The sequence below is a fragment of the Heterodontus francisci genome, chromosome 12 (assembly GCF_036365525.1).
Source record: "Heterodontus francisci isolate sHetFra1 chromosome 12, sHetFra1.hap1, whole genome shotgun sequence".
Lineage (NCBI taxonomy): Eukaryota > Metazoa > Chordata > Chondrichthyes > Heterodontiformes > Heterodontidae > Heterodontus > Heterodontus francisci.
Window position 1 is genome coordinate 22,457,562 of NC_090382.1, and position 21,293 is coordinate 22,478,854.

Consider the following 21,293-nt stretch of genomic DNA (forward strand, 5'->3'; position numbering starts at 1 on the left):
CAGACGTGGTCAGACCAGTTGAGTCACATGACTAACTGGCTGTTGCAGAGTTTTGAACTGAGAGTTTTAAATTGGAGAAACAGTGCTTGAAAACATCTCTCTCTTGTCTGCTCCCATCTCTTTCTCACCAGCTTTGGAATCCATTGAAGACACATGAACCCCAAGAGAGAAAGGTCTCCTACAGCGAACAAGGTTTAAGAATAATACTGGGCCCCAATGAAAAGCAAGAACTACCTACAAAAAGACGCTACAGTGAGCTTGAAGCACAGTAACAAGAAACTCTTCAGATATTGCCTCAAACCTCTCCACTGCATTTCTCTTCGGCTCTTTTCTGTCCCTATCTGCACGTGTATATCGCGTATGCATGCTAGCGTGGGCACGTCGTACATCCGTAAGCGTTAACCAAATTAGAGTTCAAGTTTCAATAAATTTCACCTTTCTTCTTTAAACCTAAGAAAGCCTGTTTGTGCTCATTTCTTCACCTTATAATTGGAAAGTGGTGAACAAGGATTCACCAAGGGGACCTAAAAACACTGTTTAAAATTAAACCCTGTTACAGTAAGACCAGGTGAAGGCTGAAAGGGACCCCTAGACCTCTTTCTCACCTGCTCGTCACCAAGAGTGTTTTAAAGGAGGAAAGTGAGGTGCAAAGGCAGAGAGGTGCACAGCAGGTATTCCAGAGCTTAGAATCGAGGCAACAGAAGGTACAGCCACCAATGGTGGAGCGATTAATATTAGGGATGCACAAGAGGCCAGAATTGGAAAGTGCAGATATGTTGGAGGGTTGTGGAGTTGGAGGAGATTACAGATATAGGGAGAAGCGAGGCTATGGAGGGATTTGAAAACAAGGAGAACTTCAAAATCAAGATGTTCTTTGACTGGAAGCCAATATCGGTCAGCGAGCACAGGGGTGATAGGGGAACGGGACCTGACGAGAGTTAAGACAAGGGCAGCAGAGTTTTGGATGACCCCAAGCTTATGGAGTGGAATTTGGGAGACCAGTTAGGAGTATGTTGGAATAGTCAAGTCTAGAGGGAACGATGGCTTGAATGAAGGTTTCAGCAGCAGACGATCTGAGACAGGGGTGAAGTTAGAGAGGTGGAACTGGGCACTCTTAGTGATAACACAAATATCAGGTCAGAAGCTCATCTTGGGATCAAGGTTGGAACAGACTGGCTTAATCTCAGCCAGGGAGAGCAATGGAGTCGGTAGTTAAAGAAAGGAGTTTAGAGTGGGGTTGGAAAACAATGGCTTCGATCTTCCCAATATTTAATTGAAGAAAATTTCTGCTCATCCAGTACTGGATGTCGGATAAGCAGTCTGACAATTTCTCAACAGAGGAGTCAAGAGAAGTAGTCGTGAGGTAGAGTTGAGTATCCACAGCACACATGTGAAAACAACACTGGTGAATCAGACTCAAAAAGCAATGACCATGTTCTTCAGAGGGCACTCTTTCTACCAGGTCACCCCATTTTAGAATCTTGGATATTTAATTAAAAAACCCACACAAATGTTATCCAAGTACTTGCAGTCATGACTTGAAGCACGCAGTGACTTAGGAAATAATTCAAATTGCCAGTCAAAGAAAAAAAGAGCACAGCAGTAAAGACTGGTGTTATGTCAGAGATAATGCCGCAATAATAATCCATACAACGATTAGGATCGCTTACCAGGTTTCTTCTCATTCTCAGACTTTTTGTGAGGAGGCTCCTGGATAATTTTGTCGACGTCCGCTCTTCCAACCAATTCATCCGGCCTATCCCACATGGACAAACGAGTTGTGGGGTTATAGTAAAATACCCGCTCATCACCAGTCCACACAACACACCTGAAATGCCAATGAAAAGTTTGATGATCAAATAAGTGGCTGATAAATACCCATCATTGCTCTGGTTTGTCTCTGTCTAGCATCAGTCAGATCTTTTCAAACCAAAGAAATCGACATGAAGAGCAGAGTCCCATAGTGCAAGCTATCAAAAGTTGAAAAGTGCAGAAAAGATGATGTGATTCAAGAAACAGTGAGCAGGCAACATCAAGCTTGGGTTTTGTAAGTGTGAAGATTGTAAGACAAAGGAAAAAGAGAAAATAAAGTTGTTCAAAAGTTTTGAAGTCCTGGGAAAGAAGTAACTGGAGTGGAAGACATAGCAAAGACACTTCATTTCAACACAGTGAGGAAAACCTCGAGTAAAATGATAAATTTGCAGCTTAAGATGAGCAATGGAGGAAATCTTTAACAATCATGACATCAATAGAGATAGATAAAAATAAACTGTGGCAGGGTGAACTTGGAAAGTGGAGATGAGAGAAGGAGATCATACTAACAAGACTAACTGCAGAAGATGGGTTGTGAGATGGGGAAACGATCCAAGGATTGCTGAAGGTACAATCCATATTAGGAATGTAATAATTTTTAAGAAAGTGGTTTTGTATTTTGTAAATAAAGTACCCAGCACCATCTACTGGCAGCATAACAGTGTTTTTTCATTATTTTCTACTGCTGACTTGCTCAATGGCCAGAGATTTGGTGGAGGGTTTTGCTGCTCTATCTTTCACTGGCTGCTGAACATAAGAAATAGGAGCAGGAGTAAGCAATTCAGCCCCTCAAGCCTGCTCCGCCATTCAATACGATCATGGCTGATCTCATCGCAGCCTCAACTCCACTTTCCTGCCCGTTCTCCACAACCCTTCAACCCATTACAAAATAAAAATCTGTCTATCTCCTCCTTAAATTTAGTCAATGTCCCGGCACCAACCGCACTCTGGATAGTGAATTTCACAGACGCAAGACCATTTGAGAGAAGAAATTTCTCCTCATCTCAGTTTTAAATCTGCTACCCCTTATCCTAAAACTGTGACTTCTCGTTCGAGACTGCCCCACCAGAGGAAACATCCTCTCGATGCCAATTTTGTCAATCCCCTTAACCATCTTATATACCTCAATTAGATCTCCTCTCATTCTTCTAAACCCGAGAGAGTAAAGGCCTAAACTGCTCAATCTCTCTTCATAAGATAAACCCCTCATCCCTGGAATCAATCTTGTGAACCTTCTCTGAACTGCCTCCAAAACTGGACCAAAACTGTACACAGTACTCCAGGTGCGGTCTCACTAATGCCTTGTACAGTTGCAGCAACACTTATAGAATCATAGAGTCGTATAGCATAGAAACAGGCCCTTCGGCCCACTGAGTCTGTGCCGACCAACAACCACCCATTTATACTAATCCTAGATTAACCCCATATTCTCTACCACATCCCCACCATTCTCCTACCACCTACCTACACTAGGTGGCCAATTTACCTATCAACCTGCAAGTCTTTGGCTGTGGGAGGAAACTGGAGCACCCGGTGGAAACCCACGCGATCACAGGGAGAACTTGCAAACTCCACATAGGCAGCACCCAGAATCGAACCCAGGTTGCTGGAGCTGTAAGGCTGCAGTGATAACCACTTTGCCACTGTGCCAATCTATACTAATCCCACCTGCCTGCATTAATTCCATATCCCTCCATGCCTTGCGCAATCAAGTACCTGTCCAAATGCCTCATAAATGTCGCTACTGTTCCTGCCTCCATCACCTCCTCAGGCAGCTCATTCCACTATTCTTTGTGTGAAAAATTTACCCCTTTGATCCCCTTTAAACCTCCTCCCTCTCACCTTAAATCTATGCCCTCTAGTTTTAGTCACCCCTACCATGGGAAACAGACTCTGGCTATCTACCCTATCTATGCCTCTCATAATTTTATATACATCTATCATGTCCCCTCTCAGCCTCCTTCGCTCCAGGGAAAACAGACCCAGCCTATCCAATCTCTCTTTATAACTCAAGCCCTCCAAACCAGGCAACATCCTTGTGAATCTTTTCTGCACCCTTTCGAGCTTAATCACGTCTTTCCTGTAGTGCGGCGACCAGAACTGCACACGGTATTCCAAATGCGGCCTAACCAACGTCATGTACAACTGTAACATGACGTCCCAACTTTTGTACTTAATGCCTCAGCTGATGAAGGCAAGCATGCCATATGCCTTCTTCACCACCCTGTCTACCTGTGTTGCCACTTTCAGGGAGCTATGTACTTGCACGCCAAGGTCTCTCTGCTCAACAACACTCCTCAGGGCTTTGTCATTCACTGTATATGTACTGCCCTGGTTTAACTTCCCAAAATGAATCACTTCACACTTGTCTGCGTTAAATTCAATTTGCCACTCCCTTGCCCATTTTCCCAGTTGATCTATATCCTGTTGTAACCTGAGACAACCTTCTTCACTGTCCACGATACCACCAAGTTTGGTGTCATCTGCAAACTTACTAATCATGCCCCTTACATTCACATCCAAGTCATTAATATATATGTCAAACAACAGAGGGCCCAGCACCGATCCCTGCGGCACACCACTGGTCACCGTCCTCCAATCTGAAAAACAACCCTCCACTACCACCCTCTGCCTCTGATCACCAAGCCAATTTTGTATCCAATTTGCTAGCTCACCCTGGATCCCATGTGTTCGAACCTTCTGGACCAGCCGACCATGCGGGACCTTGTCAAAGGCCTTGCAAAAGTCCAAGTCGACAACGTCCATCGCCCTGCCCTCGTCAATCCTCTTGGTCACCTCCTCGAAAAACTCAAACAAATTCGTGAGACATGATTTCTCACGCACAAAGCCATGCTGACTATCCCTAATCAGACCATGCCTTTCCAGATGCTTATAAATCCTGTCTCTCAGAATCCCTTCCAATAACTTTCCCACCACTGATGTAAGGCTCACCGGCCTGTAGTTCCCTGGCTTATCCCTGCTGCCCTTCTTAAATTAAGGAACAACATTAGCTATCCTCCAGTCTTCTGGTACCTCACCCGCAGCTAACGATGATACAAAAATCTTTGCCAGGGCCCCAACAATCTCCTCCCTTGCTTCCCATAGCATCCTCGGATACACCTGGTCAGGCCCTGGGGATTTATCCACCTTAATGCGCTTCAAAACCTCCAACACCTTCTCCTTTGTAATGTTGATATGCTCCAGGATATCGGTGTTCCCTCCTTTGAACTCACTAGCCTCCATGACCTTCTCCACGGTAAATACGGACGAGAAATATTCATTTAAGACCTCACCCATTTCCCGTGGCTCCACACATAGATTGCCACACTGATCCTTAAAGGGACGTACTCTCTCCCTAGCTACCCTTTTACTCTTACTATATTTATAGCATCTTTTAGGATTCTCCTTTATCTGATCAGCCAGGGAAATCTCATGGCCCCTTTTCGCCCTCCTAATTTCCATCTTAAGTGTAGTTCTACATCCCCTATATTCCTCGAGGGACTCGCTCAATCCCAGCTGCCTATACTGGACATACGCCTCCTTCTTTGTCCTGACCAGACCCTCAATATCCCTCATCAACCAAGGTTCCCTAAACTTGCCAGCCTTGCCCTTCCATCTAACAGGAACATGCCAGCCTGAAATCTTCCTATCTCACTTTTAAAAGCCTCCCACTTGCCAGACGTCCCTTTACCTGTAAACAGCCTCTCCCATTCAACTTTTGAGAGTTCCTGTCTGATGCCATCGAAATTAGCCGTCCTCCAATTTAGGACTTCAACCTGAGGACCAGTCCTATCCTTTTCCATAACAATCTTGAAGCTAATAGAGTTATGGTCACTGGTCCCAAAGTGCTCCCCCACTGACACATCAACCACCTGCCCATCCTCATTTCGTAAGAGGAGGTCCAGTGTAGCCCCTTCTCTAGTAGGGCCATCCACATACTGCGTCAGAAAACTATCCTGGACACACTTAACAAATTCTTCCCCATCTGATCCCTTAGCACTACGGCAGTCCCAGTCAATATTAGGGAAGTTAAAATCACCTACTATTACAACCCTATAATTCCTACACCTATCTGTGATTTCCCTACATATATGCTCCTCCACTTCCCTCTGACTATTGGGGGGCCTATAGTATAATCCCATCAAAGTGACCACCCCTTTCTTATTTCCAAGTTCTACCCATATGGCCTCGCTGGACATTCCCCCTGGGATATCCTCCCTAATCAATAGTGCAACTCCCCCTCCTCTCTTACCTCCACCTCTGTCACGCCGGAAGGATCAGTACCCCGGAACACTAAGCTGCCAGTGTTGCCCATCCCTCAACCACGTTTCCGTAATAGCTATATCACAATCCCATGTACCGATCCATGCTCCGAGTTCATCTGCCTTACCTGTAAGGCTTCTTGCATTAAAGTAAATGCAGTTTCGCCTAGCAGACCTGCCAATCTCCCTGCCCTGCCCCTGCACGGCCTGCCTACTGGATTTGCTTGCTTTAACCTCTACATTAGCCTCAACTATCTCATCGGAGAGACAACTACTTCGGGTCCCACCCCCCTGCACAACTAGTTTAAACCCTCCCGAGTAGTACTCGCAAACCTCCCTGCAAGGATATTGGTCCCCCTCTAGTTTAGATGCAACCCATCCTCCTTGTACAGGTCACCTCTGCACCAGAAGAGATCCCAATGATCCAAGTAGCTGAAGCCCTCCCGCTTACACCAAATCTTCAGCCATGCATTAATTTCCCGAATCCTCCAATTCCTACCCTCACTAGCACGTGGCACAGGGAGTAATCCTGAGATTACAACCCTAGAGGTCCTGCTTTTTAACCTTCTGCCTAACTCCCAAAATTCACTTTGCAGGACCTCATCTCTCTTCCTGCCTATGTCGTTAGTACCAATATGGACCACAACCTCTGGCTGCTCACCCTCCCCTTTCAGAATGCCCTGCAGCCGCTCTGAGACATCCTTGACCCTAGCACCAGGGAGGCAACATACCATCCTGGAGTCTCGTTTGTGGCCACAGAAACGCCTATATGTACCCCTGACGATAGAATCCCCTATCATTATAGCTCTTCCAACCCTTTTCCTCCCCTGCTGTGCAGCAGATGCCACGATGCCCTCAGTGATGCCACGAACTTGGCTATTGCTGCTTTCCCCTGGGAAGTCATCCCCCCCCCCCCCCCCCACCAAACAGTATCCAAAGTGGTATATCTGTTTGAGAGGGGGATGGCCACAGGGGACTCCTGCACTACCTGCCTACGCCTATTACTCCGTCTGGCAGTCACCCATCTCTTTTCTGCCTGTGCAGCCATTACCTGCGGTGTGACCACCTCACTAAACGTGCTATCCACGACGTCCTCAGCATCGCGGATGCTCCACAGTGAATCCACCTGCAGCTCCGTAATGCGGGTAGTCAGTAGCTGCAGCTGGATACACTTCCTGCACGCATGGCCGTCAGGGACCCTGGAAGTGCCCCTGATTTCCCACATAGCGCAGGAGGAGCAGATCACGGGGCTGAGCTCTCCTGTCATGACTTACCCTTAGGTTAATTAGTTATCCCCTTAATTAAAAAATACTAATTATACTAGGGGCTTTGTTCTACCCACTTCAATCTAAAGTCCTTAAAAAAAAACTCTTTAGTAGTACTCACCTTATCACCAGAGATTTCTTTTCCAACAAAAAAAAACTTACCTTTTTTTTAAAAAAGATATTCTAACAACTGCTACTCACCAACCAAACACCTTGCAGCTCTCCTCTGACGTCACTGTTCGCCTTTTTTTTTCACAACTACGGCGCGTTGGAAGAGGTTCGACTGCCCTTCCCTACTTTCATACTCTATTCCTTTAGCAATAAATGCCAAAATTCCATTTGCCTTCCTTATTACCTGCTGCAACTGCATACTAGTTTTCTGCGATTCAATGGCCACTCTTTCCTCCTGCACCTCCCGAACAGCCCCCACCAAAAAGAATGATCCACTGGGTCACGGAGGTTAAGGTTCAGTACTCAAACAAATCTACACTGATTAACTTTTTAAAAACTATTTACATTAGTCTGTAATAAATGAACACAGCATCATGTGAAACACAAGTCAGTCTACATTTGATGTGAATATTGTTTTAGCTCAGACTTCAAACTTAAGGGGGAGCAAAAGCGCAAGGGACAAAAAACATTATCGCTTTACTGATACTCTTGATGCCTTGAACAGACTAAAAATATTTCCAAGAATTATTTTCACCAGGACACAGCTCCTCAATAGTGCCATTTAATTTGATGCCAGTGTATTGATGACATTTATTGCAGGAAAGCAAATGTCAGGCTTTCTCATAACACACTGATTCAGTACTCCCTGCTGCTTTTCTTCAGCATTTTGAGAGCTGATTATGAGTGAGATTTTAGTTCACTGATCGCTTCCACATAACACATTACAAATTAAATGGCATCATTCAGGGACCTAATCCTAATTAAAAACATAAATCTACAGGCCCTGAGACAAACACTGAATGGACATCTACGGGAAACAGTCCTAGTTCTAAAACAACTGTATTCCTTTACATGAAGCTAGATAGGCTTTCCCAAACTAAAGTAAAATAAAAGGGCAGGCAGAGCTGTACATTGGCTGAATTCCTGTCAATGTGCCATGGAGTCGAGGAGTCTTCCCAAAGCAAGTTCCCAATCTTCATGGGAAGAGCGGAATGAAATCTGGGTGCAACTCCAAAGTGCATCTCAGCCGTCTAATTCAAATTAAAACATTGCCTCAACTTAAGTAAGCCTGACGGCTTACCAACTCAATTCAGGAATGGCAGGAAGCATAAATTATATACTTCAAAAAAAGACTTCAATTTTCTTCAGTGTTTGAAAATCAAACAAAAATTGTGCATTTATATATGGAGATTGTATTGTATTGTATAAATATATTTTCTCATTGATTAAATCACGTACAGATGTCCTGCACTCAGCGTCTACATAAAAGTTGAGAACCAACAATTCAATGGATGTTTAATGGGAAACTGGGTGTCAAGGTAGGTTAAAAGATTGTCCTTCAATCTCAAGGTTTCAAATCCAGCCTAGATTCATAGGGCGAAAGTCCCATCTGTCCGCTGCCTGTGACATAACTATATTAAGTAACATACAGGGAATTCAACTAGAATGTCGATCTTGCAACTTGATCAGTTTAGAAGTTAATTTATTATTGCAGATAGTTCTAAATTTCATACAAACACAGAGACATAAATAGTTAAGAGTGATCAGTACCAACTTACCGAACACATCTGCATACATACCATGGTGTGCCAGGGACAGGAGTGGTAGCCACAGGTTTAGCTTTTTGTGCAGCCTTCTCTTCCTCAGTTAACACCTCCTCCTTTGGCTCCTAAAAAGATAGGCAATCAGACTGTGTATAGATAGATATGGATTAATGCTCAAGACAGGAACGTCCAGGCTTTTTATCTTTGTGAGCAGTATATGTGCTTATCATAGAGCCTCAAAGGCCAGATGTAAAATTGAAATGAATATGCCCACTAACTTGCATCTCTCGCAAGCTATAGATACCAGATGTCTTTTGATTCAGAATTAATCCATTGAAGTATTAGTGCTAAAAGCAGTCCCTTGCAAATCTCCAGGCCCACCAAATTCAAAAAGAACAAACCAGCAAGTAAGAAATGTGAGCACAAATCGGAGTTCTCGAGTACCATGGACAGTTGAGGCTTGCAGGCCACATTCCCAGGGTTTGTGGGCCACATATAGCTCGGGTGGACACCAATGCTCAAAGTGACTGACTGTGAAAGTCATATTGCCACAATACTGAATTTGACCTAATATCTTTAGCAGTGTGAAAAGCAGTTCAAATCATACAGAATTGCCAATATTATTTCTGCAAGTCATTGAAGCATAATGCTGGCTGGATGGAATATTTGTACTATGCCAGCGTTAAATGTGAAATACACTTGGCAGCAGTTATTCATTTTGCCTCTCCGAATCAGCATCGCGTCTGAAGAAAATATTTTATGTGACTTAACACCAGAATGCAGACTAAAAAAAAAAGAGAAATCTGGTAGGACAAACAGAAATGCAGAGTATTTCTTAAATGGTGAGAAATTGGGAACTGGTGACGCCCAAAGGGACTTGGGTCTCCTTGTTCATAAGTCACTGAAAGCTAACATGCAGGTGCAACAAGCAATTAGGAAGGCAAATGGTATGTTGGCCTTTATTGCAAGAGGATTCGAGTTCAGGAGTAAAGAAGTCTCTCTGCAATTATACAGAGCCTTGGTGAGACTGCACTTGGAGTATTGTGTACAGTTTTGGTCTCCTTACCTAAGGAAGGATATACTTGCCATAGAGGGAGTGCAACAAAGGTTCATCAGGCTGATCCTGGGATGTCAGGATTGTCCCATAAGAAGAGAGTGAGGAGACTGGGCCTATGTACTCGAGTTTAGAAGAATGAGAGGTGATCTCTTTGTAGCATACCAAATTCTTACATGGCTCGACAAGGTGGATGCAGGAAGGATGGTTCCCCTGGCTGGGGAGGGTGTCTAGAACCAGGGGACACAGTCTCAGAATAAGAGGTAGGTCATTTAGGACTGAGATGAGGAGGAATTTCTTCACTCAGAGGGTGGTGAATCTTTGGAATTCTCTATCCCAAAGGGCTGTGGAAGCTCAGACATTGAATACATTCAAGACAGATCAATAGATTTCCAGGTATTGAAGATATCAAGGGATCTGGGGATAGTGCAGAAAAATGGCGATGAGGTGGATGATCAGCCACGATCCAGTTGAATGGCGGAGCAGGCCAGAGGGGCCGAATGGCCAACTCATGCTCCTATTTCCTACTTTCCTTGTTTGAGTTTTAACTGGCAAGAATTATAAAAACAGATAGCAAAAACTTCTACAAGTATATAAAAAGGAAGAGAATAGCTAAAGTAAATGTTGGTTCCTTAGAGGATGGGACTGGGGAATTAATGGTAAATACGGAAATGAGAGAGTTTGAACAAATATTTTGTATCTGTCTTCATAGTAGAAGACACGAAAGCATCCCAAGAATAGCAGAAAATCAAGGGGCAAAAGGGAGGGGGGCATTTGAAATAATCAATCACTATCGGTACAGAGAAAGTACTCATAAACTTAATGGGACTAAAGCTGACAAATTCCCTGGACCTGATGGCCTGCATCCTACAGTCTTGAGAGAAGTGGCTGCAGAGACAGTGGATGTATTGATTGTAATCTTCCAAAATTCCCTAAATTCTGGAAATTGGAAAACCAGAAATGTAATGTCCCTATTCAACGAAGGAGGGAAACAGAAAGCAGGAAGCTGTATATGCCTGTTAGCCGAACGACTGTCATTGGGAAAATGCTGCACTCAATCAACAAGGAATAGCAGATCATTTAGAATATAACTCAACCAAGCAGAGTCGACATGGTTTTGTGAAAGGGAAATCATGTTTGACAAATTTATTAGAGTTCTTTGAGGATGTAACAAGCAGGGGGATAAAGGGTTCGATAAGGTGCTGCATAAAAGGTTTCTACACAAGATAAGAGTTCATGTCGTTGGCAGCAATATATTAGCATGGATAGAGGATTGGCTAATTAACATGAAACAGAGTATTGGGATAAATGGGTCATTTTCAGGTTGGCAAACTGCAACTAGTGGAGTGCCACAGGGATCAGTGCTGGGACCTTAACTATTTACAATTTAGATTACTAACTCGGATGAATGGACTGAGTGTATTGTGGCCAAATTTGCTAGCAATACAAAGATAGGAGGGAAAGCAAGTTGTGAGGAGGACATAAAAGGGCTGCAAAGGGATATAGATAGGTTAAGTGAGTGGGGAAAAAAATTAGCAGATGGAGTATAATGTGGAAAAATGTGAGGTTATCCACTTTAGCAGGTCGAATAGAAAAGCAGATTATTTAAATAGAGAGACACTACAGAATGCTGTGGTACAAGGGAATCTAAGATTATTGGGTGTAGATGAGTGTGTGGAATTAGAGATGGAAACAGATCTGTGATGATCATCTTGAATGGCAGAGCAGGCTCGAAGGGCCGAACGGCCTGCTTCTGCTCCTAGTTTGTATGGTATGGGATCTGGGTGACCTCGTACATGAATCAGAAAGCGTGAACATGCAGGTACAGCAAGCAATTAGGAAGGCAAATGGAATGCTGGCATTTATTGCAAGGGGGATGGAGTATGAAAGTAGTGGAGTCTTGCCTCAGCTGTTCAGGGAAGTGTTAAGACTGCACCTAGAGCAGTGTACAGTTTTGGTCTCCTTACTTAATGAGACATATACTTGCATTGGAAGCAGTTCCCAATGTTCACTAGGTTGATTCCTGGGATGAAGGGGTTGTCTTATGAGAAAAGTTTGAGCAGGTTGTGCCTATATTCCTTGGAGTTTAGAAGAATGAGAGATCATCCTATTGAAACATAAGATTTTAAGGGGCTTGACAGTGTAAATGCTGACAGGATGTTTGCCCTCGTGGGGAAATCTAGATCTGGGGGTACAGCTTCAGAATGATGGATTTCCATTTAAAACGGTGAAGTATTTCTTCTCAGAGGGCTGTTAATCTTTGGAATTCTCTACCTCAGAGCAGTGGAGGGTGGATCATTGAATATAGTTAATGCTGAGTTAGACAGATTTTTGATCTACAAGGGAGTAAAGGGTTGTGGGAGGGAGGCAAGAAAGTGTAGTTGAGGACATGATTAGTTCAGCCATGATCTTATTAAATGGTACAGCAGGCTTGAGGGGCTGAATGGCCTACTTGTGCTCCTATTTCCTACGTTCTTAGTGTTCATTACCATGAGTGGGAACGATTCAAGACGATGAACTAAGAAAAGCACATTACATGACTTAAATAAAGAATATCCCAATAGCATATTCATGCCAATACACTGAAGCTGTCCGATGACACTGACTAACAACTTATTAGAAAATTATACTGACAATGACCATTACAAAGGATACTCATTACAAACACATATTGGAGTTTTTTAAAGAAAAAAAAGGCATTCATCAGATGTGGGAATCACTGGCAAGTCAGTATTTATTGCCAATCCCCAAGTACCCTTCGGGGGGGTTTAAACTAATTCAGCAGGGGAATGGGAACCTAAATTGTAGTGCCAGTGTACAGGATGTTGAGAGTAGTGAGGTCAGGGATAAGGTTACAAAGACGCAAGAGGGCACTGGCAAGCAAGAACCTGGTTTAAAGTGTGTCTACTTCAACGCCAGGAGCATCCGGAATAAGGTGGGTGAGCTTGCAGCATGGGTTGGTACCTGGGATCTCGATGTAGTGGCCATTTCGGAGACATGGGTAGAGCAGGGGCAGGAATGGATGTTGCAGGTTCCGGGATTTAGATGTTTCAGTAAGAACAGAGAAGATGGTAAAAGAGGGGGGGGTGTGGCATTGTTAATCAAGGAGAGTATTACAGCGACAGAAAGGACGTTTGAGGACTCGTCTACTGAGGTAGTATGGGCCGAGGTTAGAAACAGGAGAGGTGAGGTCACCCTGTTGGGAGTCTTTTATAGACCTCCAAATAGTTCCAGAGATGTAGAGGAAAGGATAGCGAAGATGATTCTCAACAGGGGCGAGAGTAACAGGGTAGTTGTTATGGGGGGACTTTAACTTTCCAAATATCGACTGGAAATACTATAGTTCGAGTACTTTAGATGAGTCAGTTTTTGTCCAGTGTGTGGAGGGTTTTCTGACACAGTATGTAGACAGGACAACCAGGGGCGATGCCACATTGGATTTGGTACTGGGTAATGAACCCGGCCAGGTGTTAGATTTAGATGTAGGTGAGCACTTTGGTGATAGTGATCACAATTCGGTTAGGTTTACCTTAGCGATGGGCAGGGACAGGTATATACCGCAGGGCAAAAATTATAGCTGGGGGAAAGGAAATTATGATGCAATTAGGCAAGATTTAGGATGCGTAGGATGGGGAAGGAAACTGCAGGGGATGGGAACAATCGAAATGTGGAGCTTATACAAGGAGCAGCTACTGCGTGTCCTTGATAAGTATGTACCTGTGAGGCAGGGAGAAAGTTGTCGAGCGAGGGAGCCGTGCTTTACTAAAGAAGTTGAAGCGCTTGTCAAGAGGAAGAAGGCGGCTTATGTTAGGATGAGACGTGAAGGCTCAGTTAGGGCGCTTGAGAGTTACAAGCTAGCCAGGAAGGATCTAAAGGGAGAGCTAAGAAGAGCAAGGAGAGGACACGAGAAGTCATTGGCGGATAGGATCAGGGAAAACCCTAAGGCTTTCTATAGGTATATCAGGAATAAAAGAATGATAAGAGTTAGAACAGGGCCAATCAAGGATAGTAGTGGGAAGTTGTGTGTGGAATCAGAGGAGATAGGGGAAGTGTTAAATGAATATTTTGCGTCAGTATTTACAGTAGAGAAAGAAAATGTTGTCGAGGAGAATACTGAGATTCAGGCTACTAGGCTAGATGGGATTGAGGTTCGCAAGGAGGTGTTATCAATTTTGGAAAGTGTGAAAATAGATAAGTCCCCTGGGCCAGATGGGATTTATCCTAGGATTCTCTGGGAAACCAGGGAGGAGATTGCAGAGCCTTTGTCCTTGATCTTTATGTCGTCATTGTCGACAGGAATAGTGCCGGAAGACTGGAGGATAGCAAATGGTGTCCCCTTGTTCAAGAAGGGGAGTAGAGACAGCCCTGGTAATTATAGACCTGTGAGCCTTACTTCGGTTGTGGGTAAAATGTTGGAAAAGGTTATAAGAGACAGGATTTATAATCATCTTGAAAAGAATAAGTTCATTAGCGATAGTCAGCACAGTTTTGTGACAGGTTGGTCGTGCCTCACAAACCTTATTGAGTTTTTCGAGAAGGTGACCAAACAGGTGGATGAGGGTAAAGCAGTGGATGTGGTGTATATGAATTTCAGTAAGGCGTTTGATAAGGTTCCCCACGGTAGGCTATTGCAGAAAATATGGAAGTATGGGGTTGAAGGTGATTTAGAGCTTTGGATCAGAAATTGGCTAGCTGAAAGAAGACAGAGGGTGGTGGTTGATAGCAAATGTTCATCCTGGAGTTTAGTTACTAGTGGTGTACCGCAAGGATCTGTTTTGGGGCCACTGCCGTTTGTCATTTTTATAAATGACCTGGAAGAGGGTGTAGAAGGGTGGGTTAGTAAATTTGCGGATGACACTAAGGTCGGTGGAGTTGTGGATAGTGCCGAAGGATGTTGTAGGATACAGAGGGACATAGATAGGCTGCAGAGCTGGGCTGAGAGATGGCAAATGGAGTTTAATGCGGAAAAGTGCGAGGTGATTCACTTTGGAAGGAGTAACAGGAATGCAGAGTACTGGGCTAATGGGAAGATTCTTGGTAGTGTCGATTAACAGAGAGATCTTGGTGTCCAGGTGCATAAATCCCTGAAGGTTGCTACCCAGATTAATAGGGCTGTTAAGAAGGCATATGGTGTGTTAGCTTTTGTTAGTAGGGGGATCTAGTTTCGGAGCCACGAGGTCATGCTGCAGCTGTACAAAACTCTGGTGAGACCGCACCTGGAGTATTGCGTGCAGTTCTGGTCACCGCATTATAGGAAGGATGTGGAAGCTTTGGAAAGGGTGCAGAGGAGATTTACTAGGATGTTGCCTGGAATGGAGGGAAGGTCTTACGAGGAAAGGCTGAGGGACTTGAGGTTGTTTTCGTTGGAGAGGAGGAGGAGGAGAGGTGACTTAATAGAGACATATAAGATAATCAGAGGGTTAGATAGGGTGGATAGTGAGAGTCTTTTTCCTCGGATGGTGATGGCAAACACGAGGGGATATAGCTTTAAGTTGAGGGGTGATAGATATAGGACAGATGTCAGAGGTAGTTTCTTTACTCAGAGAGTAGTAGGGGCGTGGAACGCCCTGTCTGCAGCAGTAGTAGACTCGCCAACTTTAAGGGCATTTAAGTGGTCATTGGATAGACATATGGATGAAAATGGAATAGTGTAGGTCAGATGGTTTCACAGGTCGGCGCAACATTGAGGGCCGAAGGGCCTGTACTGCGCTGTAATGTTCTAAAAAAAAAAGAAGTTGCGATGGGCCACCTTCCTGAATTAATAGCCATTGAAATTGAAGCAGCCTTTAGCAATTAACAGTCAACTGCATTCGATTCACATCTCGACCAGACCAGGCAAGGACAGCACATTGCTTAGCTTAAAGAGCATTAGTGAACCAGTTAGGTTTTTAAACAACAATCTGACAGCTCAATGGTTTTAATTAAAATGAATTCAAATTTGCAAACTACCATGGTGGAATTTCAAATTTCATTCTCTGGATTATTAGCCCAGATCTCTGGATCGTTAATCCATAAGCATAACACCTAAACTACCATAGCCTATTTTGATTCCAATGTTAAATTTAAAAAGTTTTGCTGCTTGGTCATCCAACTCATAACCAAACCATATAGAACAGTGGAGATCCAGGCTTGACCACTGGTCTCTTCTGAGTGAGCCAGTCTCAGTCAGGGCAGAAATAGGGGTGCTCTGATTGTTCTCAGCATCCCAGGTTAGGGAGAGAGGGGGAAAAAAAATAAGAAAAAAGGTGGAAAAATGTTCCTGCTTCTAATCGCTCCAAGTGCCTGAGTGGCCTTTGAAGGGGCCTAAGAAGCTGTCGACACAGCATTTCCACAGACCTCTTTCTTCTCCTTTGGAGGTTCTTCCTTCGGCTCTTCCTCTTCCATTTCCATTGGCTCAGGTTCTACTGGCTCTTTGGTCGGCTCTTTTGGTTTCTCCACTTCTTTCTCTACTGTACAGAAAAAATATAAGCATTAAGTGTTTTGCATCTATTCCCGGACCATGCAAAACTACTAGAAATTCAGCATGCTTTGGTATTGACTTTAAATGCAATTGGTCAATGGTTAAAATGGAAAACTAAATTAAAGCTGAAAACAAAAGTACACATGGCCCCAACTGAAAAACTGAAACGTACACTTGGTTTGTGGAGCCTGACATAGTAAGGGTTTTACAGTGGTCAGCTGAAGACATAATGATTAACACTTGGTGCTCTCCGACAATGGCCCTAATGACGTAGGCACCACCCAGTTTCGCAAGACCACACAGGCCAAAGGGTCACAGGTTCAACCCGCAGTCCGTGCTGAACTACCTGATCTCAGCCTTTCGTTGAGAGTCTAAAGGGGCACTATTGAAGATGCTGGGTTTCTCCAGCAATTCCAGCAGCTTCCACTGCAGTTATCCTCAGTGTCCATTTGAGTTACCACTCCTTATAGTTATCAAGGTACCCTTTAATGGAGAATGTGCATGTGAGAGCACCAGGTATGAACACAACCTGGCTTAACGGTGAAGTTCCTCCAATAAGCCAAGTGATAGAGGTCATGGAACTATGTGTTAGCATGAAAATGCTATCTTTCGGAGAGAAGGAATTCACATATTTTGTTTTTTTCTCTTCCATTTCCAATGGCTCAGGTTCTGCTGGCTCTTCTGACTCAAGTGAAAAGGCACATTTTTTTCCACATACAGGTCTACTTGCCCTACAACTTTAATTGAGCAAAGACACTCAACATTGGAAATTGACAAAGGAACTTTGAGGTACTTCCTTCAAACTTGAATTCTTTAAGGAAGTAACGAGCATGTGGCGTACTTGGATTTCCAAAAGGCATCTGACGAGGTGCCACATCAAAGGTAACTACACAAAATAAGAATCCATGGGAGAGGGGTTAACAATAATAACACAGACAGAGCATTGGTTAGCTAACAGGAAGCAGTGAGTAGGGATAAATGCATAATTTTCCAGTTGGCAAGATGTGACTAGTGGAATGCCATAGGGATTTGTGCTGGGGCTTCAGCTATTTACAATCTACATCAATCACATGGATGAAGGGACAGAATGCATGGAAGCTAAATTTGCCAATGACACCAAGATAGGTAGGAAGGTAAGCTGTCAAGAAAACCAAGAGTCTACAAAGGGACATAGATAGGTTAAGTGAGTGGACAAATATTGGCAGATGGAGCATAATGTGGGAAAATGCAAACTTGTCCACTTTGGCAGGAAGAATGGAAAAGCTAATTGTTAAAATGGAGAGAGACTGCAGAATTTTGCAGTACAGAGGGATCTGGATGTCCTGGTTCATAAATCACAAAAAGTTAGTATGCAGATACAGCAAGTGATTAGGAAGGCAAATTGAATGCTGGCATTTATTGCAAGGGGAATAGGATATACAAGTATGCTACAGCTACACAGAGCCTTAGTGAGACCACATCTGGAGTACTGTGTACAGTTTTGGTCTTCTTATTTGAAAGAAGATATAATTACATTAGAGGCAGTTTAGAGAAGATTTACTTGACTGATTCCTAGGATGAAGGGGTTATCTTATGAGGAAAGGTTGAATAGCCTGGGCCTATACCCACTGGAGTTTTGAAGAATGACAGGTGACATTATTGAAACATACAAGATCCCGAGGGGACTTGACAGGGTGAATGCTGGAAGGATGTTTCCACTTATAGGTGAGACTAAAACTAGGGGACACAGTTTAAAAATAAGGCGCCTCTCATTTAAGACGGATGAGGAGGATTTTTCTCCAAGGGTCGTTCGTCTGGGCAATTCTCAGAGCAGCAGAAGCTGGGTCAATGAATATATTCAAGGCTGAGTTAGATAGATTCTTGATAGACAAGGGAGTCAAGTGTTAAGGAGGACAGACAGGAAAGTGGCGTTGAGGCCATATTCATATCATCCATGATCTTATTAAACGGCAGAGCAGGCTCGAGGTGCCGAATGGCCTGTTCCTACTCTTGGTTCATATGTACATATGTTCATATGTAATCGTACAAGATGTATTACTGCTACTTAAGCCTTTCCATGAACAAGCAGAGGTACTCTGAAATCTTGTTACATTGAACTTGATTGGCAAAAGCAAGTAGTCCATTAAGTCACCCTGCATTTAATTATAGGTTTAGTCATCTCTTCAGGTACATATGATCATTTAAGAAGGGTGTTGATAAGGAAAATGAGAACCTGTAATCAGAGGACACAAATTTAAGTTTACTGGCAAAAGAACCAGAGGTGAGAGGAGTTTTTTTTTTAAAGCAGTAAATTATGATGATGAATGCACCGCCTTAAAGAGTGGTGGGAACAGATTTCAACAGTGACTTTCAATGGGGAACTGAATAAATACTTGAAATGGAAAAATTTGCATTGCTATGGAACTAACTGGATCGTTCTTTCAAAGAGCGGCATAAGCATGATAGAATCATATAGACGGAAGCCATTAATCCTATGAACCTACTGGATGTACCTCTGGCTCACGTTAATTTTCTCTCTCACTTAGATGCAAATCTCATTCAAATCTCTGCCTTGGAATAACTGGAGCAGTTTTCTGAAGTATTAATGAGGGAGGAATCACTGTACATGTTTTAATAGGTGTTTACCCTTCCTTTGCAAAACTGGAATTTAGACAAACTTTTTTTTTTAAAAAAAGGTCAACGGGAGATTCAACAAAGTTGTAATAATAGCCACTTGGGCAGAAATTAGAGGGAAATGACGCTAATGACACCTTAACCATGTCACAAATCAGAGTCTTTGGGAGAAGAGCAGAAAACAACAACACAAGATTGTGTCAAGTGCATTAGTTTGAGGGATTTATTTGCTTATAATTAAGAGTGACAGTGGCACAGTGGGCAAGACACTGGCCGTTTGCCTCATGGACCAGAGTTCAAATCCAGTCTGACTGATGAAATAAAAGCCTTCGCTATTTGGGCAGTCACAATGAAAAATGGCATCTGCACTTTTTTCTGAGGTTAGGATTGAGGCATATTGGTGGACAGAGGAAGCTTCACTCTGCTTCCAAATGTGCGACCCCTTATCTGTAAATGCTTGATACAGATACTGGGTCACTGTAACAGAGTGTGCTCCATTCCCCAGCACTAACACCTTGAGCATTGAAACCATCTAGGGATTTGAAAAGTTTAACTACAAACATAAATTTCTTCTCCCCCTGCCCACAACCTAACATTTTGTGTCAGTGGAGAAGGTTGTAAAAGATGTCGTGTTGAGTATTTCAGAAACAGATGGATAATCTTAAAATGGCACTGAAACAGAAACTACACCCATTTGAGAGACTGTATCTTAAATTCTGTTAACATTACATCACTCTGACAGGAACAAGTGGAGGTCTTGCTGAACCAAGTGGCAAAACAACACTGGCAACAAACAAAAGCAAGAGCAAAATACTGCAGATGCTGGAAATCTGCAATGAAAACAGAAAATGCTGGAAATACTCAGGAGGTCAGGCAGCATCTATGCAGAGATGTTAACATTTCAGGTCCATGACTCTTAATGAGAACTGGGAAAAGTTAGAAATGTAATAGGGTTTAAGCAAGTGAAAGGGGGGGGGGGGGTAGAAAAAAGAACAAAAAGGGAAGGTCAGTGATAGGGTGGAAGATAGGAGAAATTAAATGACAAAAGGGCTGGTGGTGCAGGGCCAAAGGGAGCGGTAACGGTATAAGTAAAGAAACGAAAAAGAGGTGTCTGGAGGAGAGGTAAACAGCAGAATGATGAACAGCTGCCATCCAAAAGCAGAAACAAGATTAAAACAAGAGTGAAAACAAGAGGAAAACCAAAAATTTCAAAGGAAATGTAAACAAAATGGGGGCAAAGGTTCAGTCTAAAATTGCTGAACTCAGTTTTGAGTCAGGAAGACTGTACAGTGCCTAATCAAAAGATGAGGTGCTGTTCCTCGTGCTCACGCTGGACTTCACTGAATAATGCAGGAGGCCGAGGAGAGAGAGGTCAGCGTGAGAGCAAGGTGCAGAATTAAAATGACAGGCGACCAGAAGCTCAGGGCCACACTTACGGACTGAAAAGAGGCGTTCTGCAAAGTGGTCGCTCTTGTGTAGAGCAGACCACACTGTACGCAGTGAAAGCAGTATACTACACATAAATCGCTATTGCATCTGGAAGGACTATTTGGGGCCTCGGACGCCGTTGAGAGAGGAGGTGGAAAGGCAGGTGTTGCATCTCCTGCTCTTGCATGGAAAGGGAGCAACTGTTGGGGATGATAGAGGAACGGACCAGGGTGGCACGGAGGGAACAGTCCCTTCATAATGCTGAAAAAAAAGAGGGGAAGATGTGTTAGGCGGTGGCGTCATGTTGGAGGTGGCAGAAATGGAAAAGGATGATCCATTGAATACGGAGGCTGGATGGCTGCAAGGTGAGAACAAGGTGAACCTTATCATAGTTCTGGGAGGGATAGTGAGGGGAGGAGGAAGTGCAGGAATGGTATGGAAACAGTCTGTGGCCCTGTCAACTACGATGGGGTTCAGTCCGCAAGCATGACCCCCCGAGCTTCTGTTTGCCTGTCATTTTAATTCTCCATCCTGCTCTCATGCTGACATCTCTGTCCTCGACTCCTGCAGTGTTTAATGAAGCTCAATGTAAGCTCAAGGAACAGCACAGCATCTTTTGATTAGGCACTTGTACGGCCTTCCAGACTCAGTGTTCAACAATTTCAAACTGTCACCTCTGCCCCC

General features: G+C 43.7%; 1 protein-coding gene across 6 annotated transcripts in view; it reads right to left on the reverse strand.

Annotated features, from left to right (window-relative positions):
* Positions 1-21,293, reverse strand: part of tcerg1b (transcription elongation regulator 1b (CA150)) — a 109,237-nt gene that overhangs the window by 25,853 nt on the left and 62,091 nt on the right. For 3 of the 6 annotated variants that reach the window (XM_068043193.1, XM_068043191.1, XM_068043189.1), the window contains 3 exons: positions 16,445-16,554; positions 9,091-9,179; positions 1,671-1,828 (listed from right to left, as the gene is read on the reverse strand). In XM_068043193.1, the coding sequence (XP_067899294.1) occupies positions 1,671-1,828; positions 9,091-9,179; positions 16,445-16,554 (357 nt within the window). Of the gene's footprint in view, positions 1-1,670; positions 1,829-9,090; positions 9,180-16,444; positions 16,558-21,293 lie in introns of all 6 variants that reach the window. The other 3 variants (XM_068043192.1, XM_068043190.1, XM_068043188.1) reach the window with 1 other exon arrangement.